Source organism: Podarcis filfolensis, assembly GCF_964270895.1.
Source record: "Podarcis filfolensis genome assembly, chromosome: 7".
Lineage (NCBI taxonomy): Eukaryota > Metazoa > Chordata > Lepidosauria > Squamata > Lacertidae > Podarcis > Podarcis filfolensis.
In genome coordinates this window covers 62,299,274-62,309,463 of record NC_139603.1, presented here as the reverse complement: position 1 = coordinate 62,309,463, position 10,190 = coordinate 62,299,274, and the positions used below count along the sequence as shown (strand labels likewise).

Genomic DNA, 10,190 nt, shown 5'->3' with positions numbered 1-10,190 from the left:
GAAATAATTGGGCTCTTACTAATAATAATGCAAAACTAGACATACCTACTCAGAGGTAAAGCCCATTAAGTTTACTCCTGGGTAAGTGATATAGTAGTAATTTATACTGGAAGGTCTCTGGAAGTTTTTAAGAACTTTAAAACAAAATAAAAAGTAGAATATAAAACCATTTTTAAAAATTGCGGTTGCAAGAGACTTCCGGGTTGGCGCCATCGCCGAATGGCGGACTCCCTCCGAGCTCCGGAGGGAGCCGGCTCGGCAGGGGCTGGGTTTTACCGCACCGGCGATGCGGGGACCCTTAGAAACCACGGCCACGGGGGCCGTGGACTTGGAGACTCGGCTAGCACCGCTAGCGCCCTCCCGACTCGTGAAGGAGCCTTTTTAAAGGCTACGGATCGGGTGCCGGGGAGAAGCGTGGTGCTTTGAGTCCTCTGCCACCCCTGCCGAGCGAAGCCGCATGCCATCCGGCGGAGAGCGCTGACTTCTTCCATTGAGAATTTGGACTTTTAACAACAACCCGTGAGTAAATTGGAAATCGGGTTTAAAAGAAGAAAAATTTTTTGGATTTGAGACGAGCGGGGGGGGATCTAAAAAGGAAGTCAGTCCCCCTCCCTATTGTAGACATTTTAAAACAAGGATTGGGAAGCCAAGGCCCAAAAAGAACGGTATCTTTGCTAAAATCAAGAATTCCATGATGGGAAAGTACAAGAATTGTGCTGGAGGAAGAATTGAAGGAGAAGGAAAATGCACCCCCCTCCCTGGGAACCGGGGCGATTGAGGAGTGAGCCTGGTGAAAAGAGCCGGTGATTTTGACAGCTGTCAAAGTAGCTGTCAAAGTCGGAATTTTAAAGAGGATTTTATTACAAGGACCTTGCTGGTCAAATTTGTTACAACTTGATATAATTTGTTAAGACTTGAATACAAAATGGCGAAAATACGGAGAACAATCGGATTTTTGGAAACAAAGTTACAACAACCCCCCTAGAGGAGCTTCGGGACATTACAAAGATGGGCGTAAGCCGGGAAAAATACAACACTTCGGAATTTCACAGAACTGGTTATCTCCTGGGAAAGCTGCAAAACTGAAACTGAATCTCGTCTACAGGGTGTTTAGACTAAAAGGAGACAACAGAATACTTTACTGAAGAAGGAAGGGACTGAACGCAAGTTTTTGTTCCTGAATAACAACAACCCATGTAGAGTTACTAAACTTCTGAATAAGAAAGTTTTAGCAGCGGAACAAGAGGAAGCTGGACTATAACCTTGAAAGAACAATGGGGGGAATTTTATAATTTGACATTTTTAAAGATTTAGGAATTAATTTTTAAAAAGTAATCCTAAAAATGGGAAATAATTCTGCAAGGAGTTGGGGGAAAAATGGGATTGATGGACTTAAGACTTCCAGGCTGGAAACATAGATTGGAGGATAAGGGAAATTAAACCGGGGAAGGGGAGGGAGAATTAGAATCCAAAGGCTTGCAACTATTTTCTGAATTGGTTTTCTTTTTTCTAATATATTTCTTATTTTTTTTATACTTTTATTCTGTGTGCTTTTACTTTAATGGGAAAAAAGGGGGACATTGTGGAAAGAAAAGGGGGCGGGCTATGGGGAGAGATCTTTTGCTTTTTTTTATCAAGGGTGTTGCATAAGGTTTGTATAAATTTAAATTTGAACAATGGGGTATATAAATTGTGCTTTAAATCAGAAACAGAACTTGTGGAAACAACAATATGAAAGGGGAATACGGTAGGGGTGGGGGAAGGGGGGAGTCCCAGAAAGTGGATGTTTGAAAATAAGGTTCTGAATGTATCTTCATAATTTCTTTTCTTCTCTTTCTGTATTTTGGAAACTTCAATAAATATTATTTAAAAAAAAAATAAAAAAAAAAAAAATAAAAATTGCGGTTGCAAATCTACGCACGTTTACCTGGGAGTAAGTCCCATGGAAACGGGCAAGACTTAAATAAGAGTAAATGCCCTGTGCGCGCGCGCACACACCAAAAAAATTACATCAGAAAGGGGGCAGACGTCACGTGACAGCGGGTAGGCGCGGCTCCTACACAGAGCCCGGCCCACCTATCTCTCAAGCTCCGCCTCTTCGATGACGCCCAATGGGCGGTCTTTGGGATACCACGGCTCGGTAGGAGGGGCCGAATTTATCCTTTTAGAGCCGCCGGAACATGGTGGCGGGGCGCGCATGCGCCGTGCACCAACATGGCGGAACTGGAGATTGGACAGCACTGTGAAGTGGAGGACTGCGGGCAGCTTGGTAAGGAGCCCTTGAGCGGCAGGGCAGACCATGGGACTCTCCGTGGCGGGGGAGGGGGGAGTGCATCTTCATGGTGCCACTTCTGAGTCTCAGGTTTAAGCTCTGAGGGGCGAGTTGGAATTGGACGAAGAAGCACCACCATGGAGATTCGAGGGTAGAGCGGCTTCCTGCTCCTACCCTTCCGGAAGTGTAGACTAATGTACTGTTCTGACCCTTTTTGTTTCTATGGGTGTGGAAGGCAAAGGGGAGGAGATAGTTGACAGTAACCAAATTAAGGGGCGTGGCTCTTTCCAGAAGTGGGCGTGGACTGTTGCTTGGTAGCCAGTGGAGTTTAGCCAGGACTCTGGTTATCACTGAAGGCAAAAAGGTGTTTATCCTGTGGCCGATTTGCTTAGATAGAAAAGGACATGCGCTAGAGCTCACGTCTGCCAGGCCAAGTGTGTGTGTGTATATGTGTAGGAGAGTAGTTATCTTTTATTTAAGTTTTATTTTATGGTCTTATCACAAAACGTAGCTTGCACTCAATATAAAACCCTTTAATCAAGAATGGCCAGTCCTAGTGCTTTATTAAAAGAAGTTGGAGACTTACAGCAAATCAGTCCGCCAGTTCTTCTGGCCTTTGCAGATGCAGGACGGACTTCGCAGCAAGGAGATGACTAGTCCGCGCCCGAGCAAAAGTTATACATTCTTTATACACAAAGCAGCATGTGTCATTTCGCTTGACCCAAACCTTACAGATAGCTCCCCTTTCTGGGTTCAGAGCCCAGCACTCCAAGCCCACAGATAAAGATAACAGCAAAGGCAGCCGATTAGCTTATATAAAAGCAAGTGAATGTAAACATATATGAGCTCATTGCTACGGCAACTTCCAGTTAACTCTGGGGTTATCATGACTACCAAGATGGCATCAGCAAAGCTTCCAGAACAGTTCAGCTTCGGTTCAGCACAGGTGTTGATTGACATATGAGATTATCTGTCTTATTTTTGTCACTGTCTTATTATTGCACCTGTAATATATATATATATATATATATATATATATATATATATATGAATTCATTTAAATCACTTTTACAATGCTTTACATTTCCAAAAACAGCTCTCTACAACCTCTCTTAAAAGATCAAATGAAATATTACAAAATACCCACATACAAAAATTACAAATGAAAGTGAGATACAATAAAGATTTGCGTTTAAAACAACACGAGTAACCTAAACAGAAAAGTAAAATTATCAAAAATTCATTTGAGTGTTATCTTTTTCATTTTAGATTTTCTCCCTTTTGTCTGTGATGGCTGCTCAGGAGTCTTCTGGTAAGAAAGAATTTATGCTACAATCCTGACTCCCCAGATATACCACATCCTAATCTCCCTGCAGGAATATCCTTCCCTGCACTTTAAACTGACATAGATGACTTGACTCAGGCATATTTATTTATGGGTGCTGAGGGATAGCCCTGCTGGCTTAAGTCAAAACAGCAAAAGCAATGTCAGAGTAAATGCCCCAAAGGGCATGTCAAGAGTGAGAATGGGAGTGGTGAAGTGAAGTGAGAAGGATAGACAAAGTTGCACTGCATCCTAACTCACTTTGTTCACTGGTCCTGCCCACAAAGCTCAGTATAACATATCAAAAAATGCAGGTGTAACTAAATTCACCCCATGGGAGACAACGGAAGGTCAGAAAATGAAAACTTACACTGTCACCCATGCTCTGGTCTTGATCAACTGGCCATGAGCAGTTAGGATGCAGGAGATGCACTGGCTTAACTGCCTTCTGGAATATCTGTCTGTTTAGGATTGCTCTGTTCTTCTTATTTGTATAGCACCATTGTGGCACTTAAAAGAAACAAAAGAACAGTAATATATATGAAATAGTTCCAACCCTGAGAAAGTTAAAATCTGTAGTTGAACCAGGGATGGAGAACCTGTCACCCTTGAGATGCTGTTGGATTCTCAGCTCCCATCAGCCCAGCCAAAATGACCTCTGGTCAGGGCTGGTGGAAGTTTTAATCTAGTTACATCTGGAAGGCTACAAGTTCCACATCCCTGATTAAGTCATTTGGATGGATGGGCTGGGAAACAATATAGCTAACAAATAAACAGAGAGAAGAGAGGAATGAGAGAAGTAAATGAAACTAGGGATCAATATGAGCAAAAATATACATGTTTATTATGTATTTTTAAAGCTTGGTTCAATTTAAGCTGTAGCGCTCTTGATTAGTTTTGCTGAGATAACCTTTTAGAACAAATGTGCCAAGTCTTTTTTTGTTCTCCTGTTAATTCACGCACTAATGATGTGTTGGTATTTATTTTTTGTAATTTTAAGTCTTCAGCACAGAAGTCGGGCTGCTCATGGTTGTTCTGAGGTAAGTTGATAATTTTTAATCATTTGTAGCATTCAACACCTCTGGAATATTTTAGTTAACAGTGAAATTCCCTTAAACTCATTCTGAATAATTTTGCAAGCAATGCTTTGTAAGTTTTCGTTCAGCAATTCACATGATCTTTTTGCCAAATTATGTTTTAATTGTATGCTTGTAAATCACCTTGAGACTTAGGTGAATGGCTTGGCTTAGCATGTCATCCAAACCAGAGTTCATGGTTTAGCTCTCCCAGAGAAAACACAAGCCATAATGCACAAGACAAACCTTGGTTACAGCTTGTGGTTCATCTGAAAACAGCTAAACCACAAGCCTGGGTTCAGATGGCATGCCAAGGCAAGACATGGCTTAGGTAAGTGCAGGGCAGCACCAAAATAAGTGTGTTGGAACAAAGCAGCTGTGATCTCTTCCAGAGTCTGCAAGCTATCATGTTCACCCTGACCCATAATATGTCTTAGCATGTCATGCAAACCAGCCCATTCTCTGCCTTTTCCCATTAGGTTGCTTAGAGAGTATTTATTATTTACCTTAAGTTGTGAATTGGTTGCTTTTAGTTGCTGTTATTCTTTTATGGTGTCCTTTTTCCTGCTTATAAGTTACTGATAAATCATAGGCATTTTAGTGTACATGAGCACTTTTTTTAGATTAATGGCTTTTATTAGTTCATTAGGAGTAACTTCCTGGACATATTTTATTTTACTCAGTCTCGTTCCACCTGGCATTTGGCAAAAGTGGCCTTGTATTAAGAACATAATATCCTCTCTCTTTATTAAGAGAGAGCTACTAAATAGCTGTGATGCATGATGGAGAAAATGCCCAGTTATGTTTGAATAGAATTCAGGATGTGTATTTGTAAGTAACATGAATTTCCTTTGAAATTGTCTTAGGCAAATCTAAAAAGTGGGGAGGTGAAACCAGATCACCACAAATCTTTCTTGTGCACATATAAAGGTTGTGATGGAAAAGAACTTGTACCTGTGTTGTGCCCTTCCTGTGAAAAGCAGTTTTGCTTTCGGTGAGCAAATTAATTAATCTAAGCAACCTCACTCCTCGTTTTTCATTAGCTTGTAGACTAACTACTGAGAGTTTCTTCATCTATTGTTTTCAGTCACCGCCATGAACTGGACCATGAATGTGAAAAATTGGAAATCCCTAAACCTCGCATGGCTGTTACCCAGCAGCTTGTTAAAGATATTGTAGGTAGGTACAGTAAGACTTGCTAAAAATACAGTTTTCTGCTGCAGAATGTATGTGACTGTATGTAGACTCCTCCTTTCCTGGTGTGGGGACATATTGAAGAAACAGGGTAGCATTGGAGCCAGTAGATAAAGCAGCCCTGGAATGCCCCATTTTACTTTTATTGCTATTGGAACACTGACAGCACAGGTTTCTACACCCACGGTGGTAAGACTTCTTAGGGCAGCCTTCCTTTGGTCACGGACCTCCCTCTCCATGGCCGAGGTCCCTAGGATGTCTTTTCAGGGGCCATAGGATTGTGCCCTTAATAAGGTTTCTGATACAGAAAGAGAATAAGAGAGGCTAAGTTTTTCATATTTCATATTGTGTCCTGAAAGTAAGGCTGGGTCCTGCAACTTCCATCTCCTTGCTACAATTCCTAAAAGTAATTGACTTGTCCTATTTTTCTGTGTTCTTGAGCTATGTCTGGGTCTACATCCTGTGAGAGTTAAGTGGAAATCCTATGCAGGAATAAGTCGTTCTGTGCTAGCAAGATTTCATTCCCACAAGTTCTCAACTGTAATTGAGCAGTAATTTTTTTATTGTGTGAAACCATCCCTGAGACAGGCCTGTGGGATCAAGTTGGTTCCTTCGTATCTGAGCTCCCCTGAACATCTTCAGTTCTATATATTGGTGTGGCCCATTCTCAGTGACACATGTTGATTACTGGCAAGCATATAGTACTCAGAGGTCAGAGAAAAGGTTCCATCCTATGTACACAAACAAGAGAAGGCTGCACGTTGTTCCAGTGCACCCGTTCTGAAGAAGCTTTAACATTCATGCTGGTGCATATTTCATTTTTAGCAAAATGAGAGGGACTGGTGATAGCTACTAAAATGAGTCCATGCATAAATCTCAGATTCTAAGAAAGAAGCCACAGTGAGTAAAAGAGGCAGAGGAGCAAAGAACAGCGAAACAGCAGCAAAGGTGGCCCTAATGAAACTGAAAATGCACGCATCTGGGGATAAGTCCTTGGTGCAGGTGAGTCACGTTCATTTGTCTCTAAACACTATACCTGTTTCTAGTTACTCCCATATTTAGTGAAGCAAAAGTTATTTCTGTACTTCTGCTATTGTGTTTGTTCAGGGTTTTCTAAAGTGGGGGCAGAGGGTACCTCCTTCCCTCGATAGAATGCAAGTGTAGGAGAGTGTTGTCTAGTACACTGTCCTTGTAGAGCAATTTAAATAACTGCAAGACCTGAAGGAAAGAGCAATGAAGCCCCATTAGTAAAATCTTCTTCCCACAGGGGACTGTACATGCGGCAGCTTTCTATATTAAACTGTGTACAAATGTAAAATATGGTATAGGATGGAAACATCTGGAATTGTGGGGAGAGTGAGATAAGTGGATTCTAGATTGCTGCTGGATAGTTTTAGTGAATTTGTATCCTTGTCAACTGAGGTCCTCAAAACTCTCAATAACATTCAACTAATATTTTTATTTTATTTTTATTTATTAAATTTGCAAACCGCCCCACCCCTACCTTTTTTTTTTAGTTTCAATCTTTACTGAAAGTTCAAAAGGTACATAACCATACATGTACCAACATGGTGAGACACAAAAAGAGAGAGGGAGAAACAGAACCCGTGCAGAAGGGAAAACAAAAGGAGGGAGGGGAACCCAAAACTGTATATTTTACAAGTTTGTTATTGTACTTCACCAGATCTTAACCTATTACAGTATTTGTAAGAATGGATTCCGAATATCATTGAATTTATCCATGGCAAGTCTGCGTTTATATGCAACTTGTTCATATGTTGCAAGTTTGTGTAAATCTTCGATCCAAACATAGAAGGGAGCCACATTTTTATTTTTCCAATTCATTAGTATCAGTCTTTTTGCTATGGTAAGGGCACGGAGAGTCCATTTGTATTGTCCTTTTGTGAGGTTCCATGTGCTGGGTTCAAGAGGATATTTTGCTCTGTAAATGTAAAGTGGTTCCGTACAGTTCTGTTGATGGTTAGTTACCTTCTGCCAAAAGTCTTTCCATATCGGACAATGAAAAAACATATTTTAGAGAAGCATTATCCCTATTAACCCACCCGTATACCTGTAGATCTCAGGGTGGTTCACAACATAAAATCACAATATAAAAAACAGAAAATACATAATAAAAACAAAAACATCCCAATAACATCCCCCCTTTCTACAACACATTTTAAAGCTAATAAAAATGAAATGAAACAATCCCAGCTAGAGCAAGAGTAGGGACTTGATGTTTTCTTTGCCTGCCTGCCTCATGAACAGCTGGTGGTAGTGGCATTGGGGAGGGGACATTCTGTGTATGTTGCTTTTTACAATTGGAGGATATGTTGTTGTTTTTTACCTTTTCTCTCTGGTTTACCTGACCCTGATTATTTGTAGAGTTCCTTTCTGAGGAGCGTGTTCCTTTCTAAAGCCACATCAATGCCATTTTCTATTGCAGACAGAGAGAATCTACTTCCAAGTGTTTTTACCTAAAGAGAGTAAGGAGAAAAGCAAGCCCATGTTTTTTAGTAGTAACTGGAGCATTGGTAAAGTGATAGATTTTGCCGCTTCCTTAGCAAACCTTAAGAATGATAACAACAAAACCACAGCTAAGGTAAATCAACTACAGCAACTATTTTTTATCGTTCAAATATTTTTAATTTCTTTGGAGAGCTGTGAAATAACAACAGGGTATTCCCCCCCCCCTTTCTTTGGATTTTCAGAAATTACGACTCTGCCACCCGGCGTCGGGAGAAGCTTTGCCTTTGGACCAGACACTAGCATCTTGGATAAGCAACAGAGAATCCCCACTAAATAATGGTGGAAATGTGATCTTGGAATATCTTGATAATGAAGTCCAGTTTCTAGAAAATGCAACTTCATATATAGCGTAGTCGTGAAAAACACTCTGCATGTGATTGTCAGGCCTAACAAAAGACAGAGTCTGTTTATAGTTTCATCATGTGTTATTTTTATCACCTACATGAAGAGATTTAATAAATTCTGATTTATGTCCATTTCAAAGTAGTCCAAGGAATTACTCATAAATGCACGCTCCTCAGTTGATGCCTTTTAGGGCAATGGGTGAACTAGAGCTTGTGCAAGCCCCGCCCCCAAATTGAATTATAATACTGAAATGATCGTTGATTGTCAAAGGAATCCTTTAATTACAGCTGTTATGTCACTGGCAGCACGTTCGGATCTCGAGATTCTCGCTAAAAGCAAAGAGAATGTCATAAGAGTCAAGCTTTTGTACCGGCGCCACAAACAGCAACACCCCCCCCACACACAATTGCCTTTGGCTGCACTCCAGATGCAGCTGATGTTTGCCCATAGCTGTCAACCTTCCCTTTTTTTGCGGGAAATTTCCTTATTCCAGCGCCGCTTCCCACTGCTATCCCGGATTGTTAGATATCCCGTAGACTGTCCCCGGGACAGGTGAGGCTGCTGATCTCTTATTTTCAAATCTGAAAGTTGACAGCTATGTGTTTGTCCCGCTCTCCCTCCCAGCTGGCGTCTAAAGACGTACTTTATAAACTCCCGCCCCCAAGAAACATCAGAACGTGCAAGGGCCAATAGGATGCGTCGGCTTGTATGGGGCGAGCCATACATTAACTCCGGCACAAGCACAGTGATGGGACCAAAGGGCTGGCTTCCTTCTTTGCTCCGTGATTCTCATTCCCTGTCCCCCCACTCTCTGTGTGTTAACTCCTTCCCTTCTTTCCTTGCTCCGTGATTCTTCTTCCCTGCCCCTCTCTCTCTCTCTCTCTCTCTCTCTCTCTCTCTCTCTCTCTCTCTCCCTCTCCCTCTCCCCCTCTCTCCCCCCCCCCCGGCAGCATCCCATTCCACCCCACTGCCAGCGCTGAGCGCAGGGGAGGCGGCAGGGCAGCATCTTCCTCACGTCCCCCCAGGATCGCAGCGATCGACCTGCGATCGAGCATAATAATCAATCTCGGGTTCCCCCGTCATCGCGATCAACAAAGCGGTTGCTGAAAGGCAGTGTGCTGCAAACGTGCCATCAGTAATAACTCTAAAAGATAGAATAAAACTTAACAAGCTAAGCATCACATAGCTGTTAGAACCTGGTGTGCCATATCTGCCTGCCCTCCCATTAAAGAGAATAATAAATACCAGACACCTCACAAAAAGAACCCACCCCGCCCCAAACATGTCAGCAAAGCCTTGCAAGACAAAAGGGAATTAAAGCAGGAAGCTCCCTTTGCAGGGAACCCGCCCGTCGCAAGCCGCTGTCTCCGTGCGTCTGTCCGTCCCCTCCCCGTTGGTCCTCCAAATGCCGCTGAACCTCAACTCCCATAAGCCTTAGCGAGCCCGGAGC

The 10,190-nt window shown here is 42.2% G+C and overlaps 1 protein-coding gene across 1 annotated transcript; it reads left to right on the top strand.

The window, feature by feature from the left end:
- The first annotated feature begins 2,115 nt into the window (after positions 1–2,115).
- ZFAND1 (zinc finger AN1-type containing 1) lies at positions 2,116–8,878 on the top strand. Its single transcript, XM_083623444.1, has 8 exons — positions 2,116–2,269; positions 3,542–3,584; positions 4,597–4,636; positions 5,539–5,666; positions 5,760–5,851; positions 6,747–6,868; positions 8,313–8,468; positions 8,578–8,878. Exons 1-8 carry the CDS (start codon positions 2,215–2,217, stop codon positions 8,746–8,748), a joined length of 807 nt encoding a protein of 268 aa, XP_083479570.1. The 5' UTR covers positions 2,116–2,214; the 3' UTR covers positions 8,749–8,878.
- Positions 8,879–10,190: the final 1,312 nt, after the last annotated feature.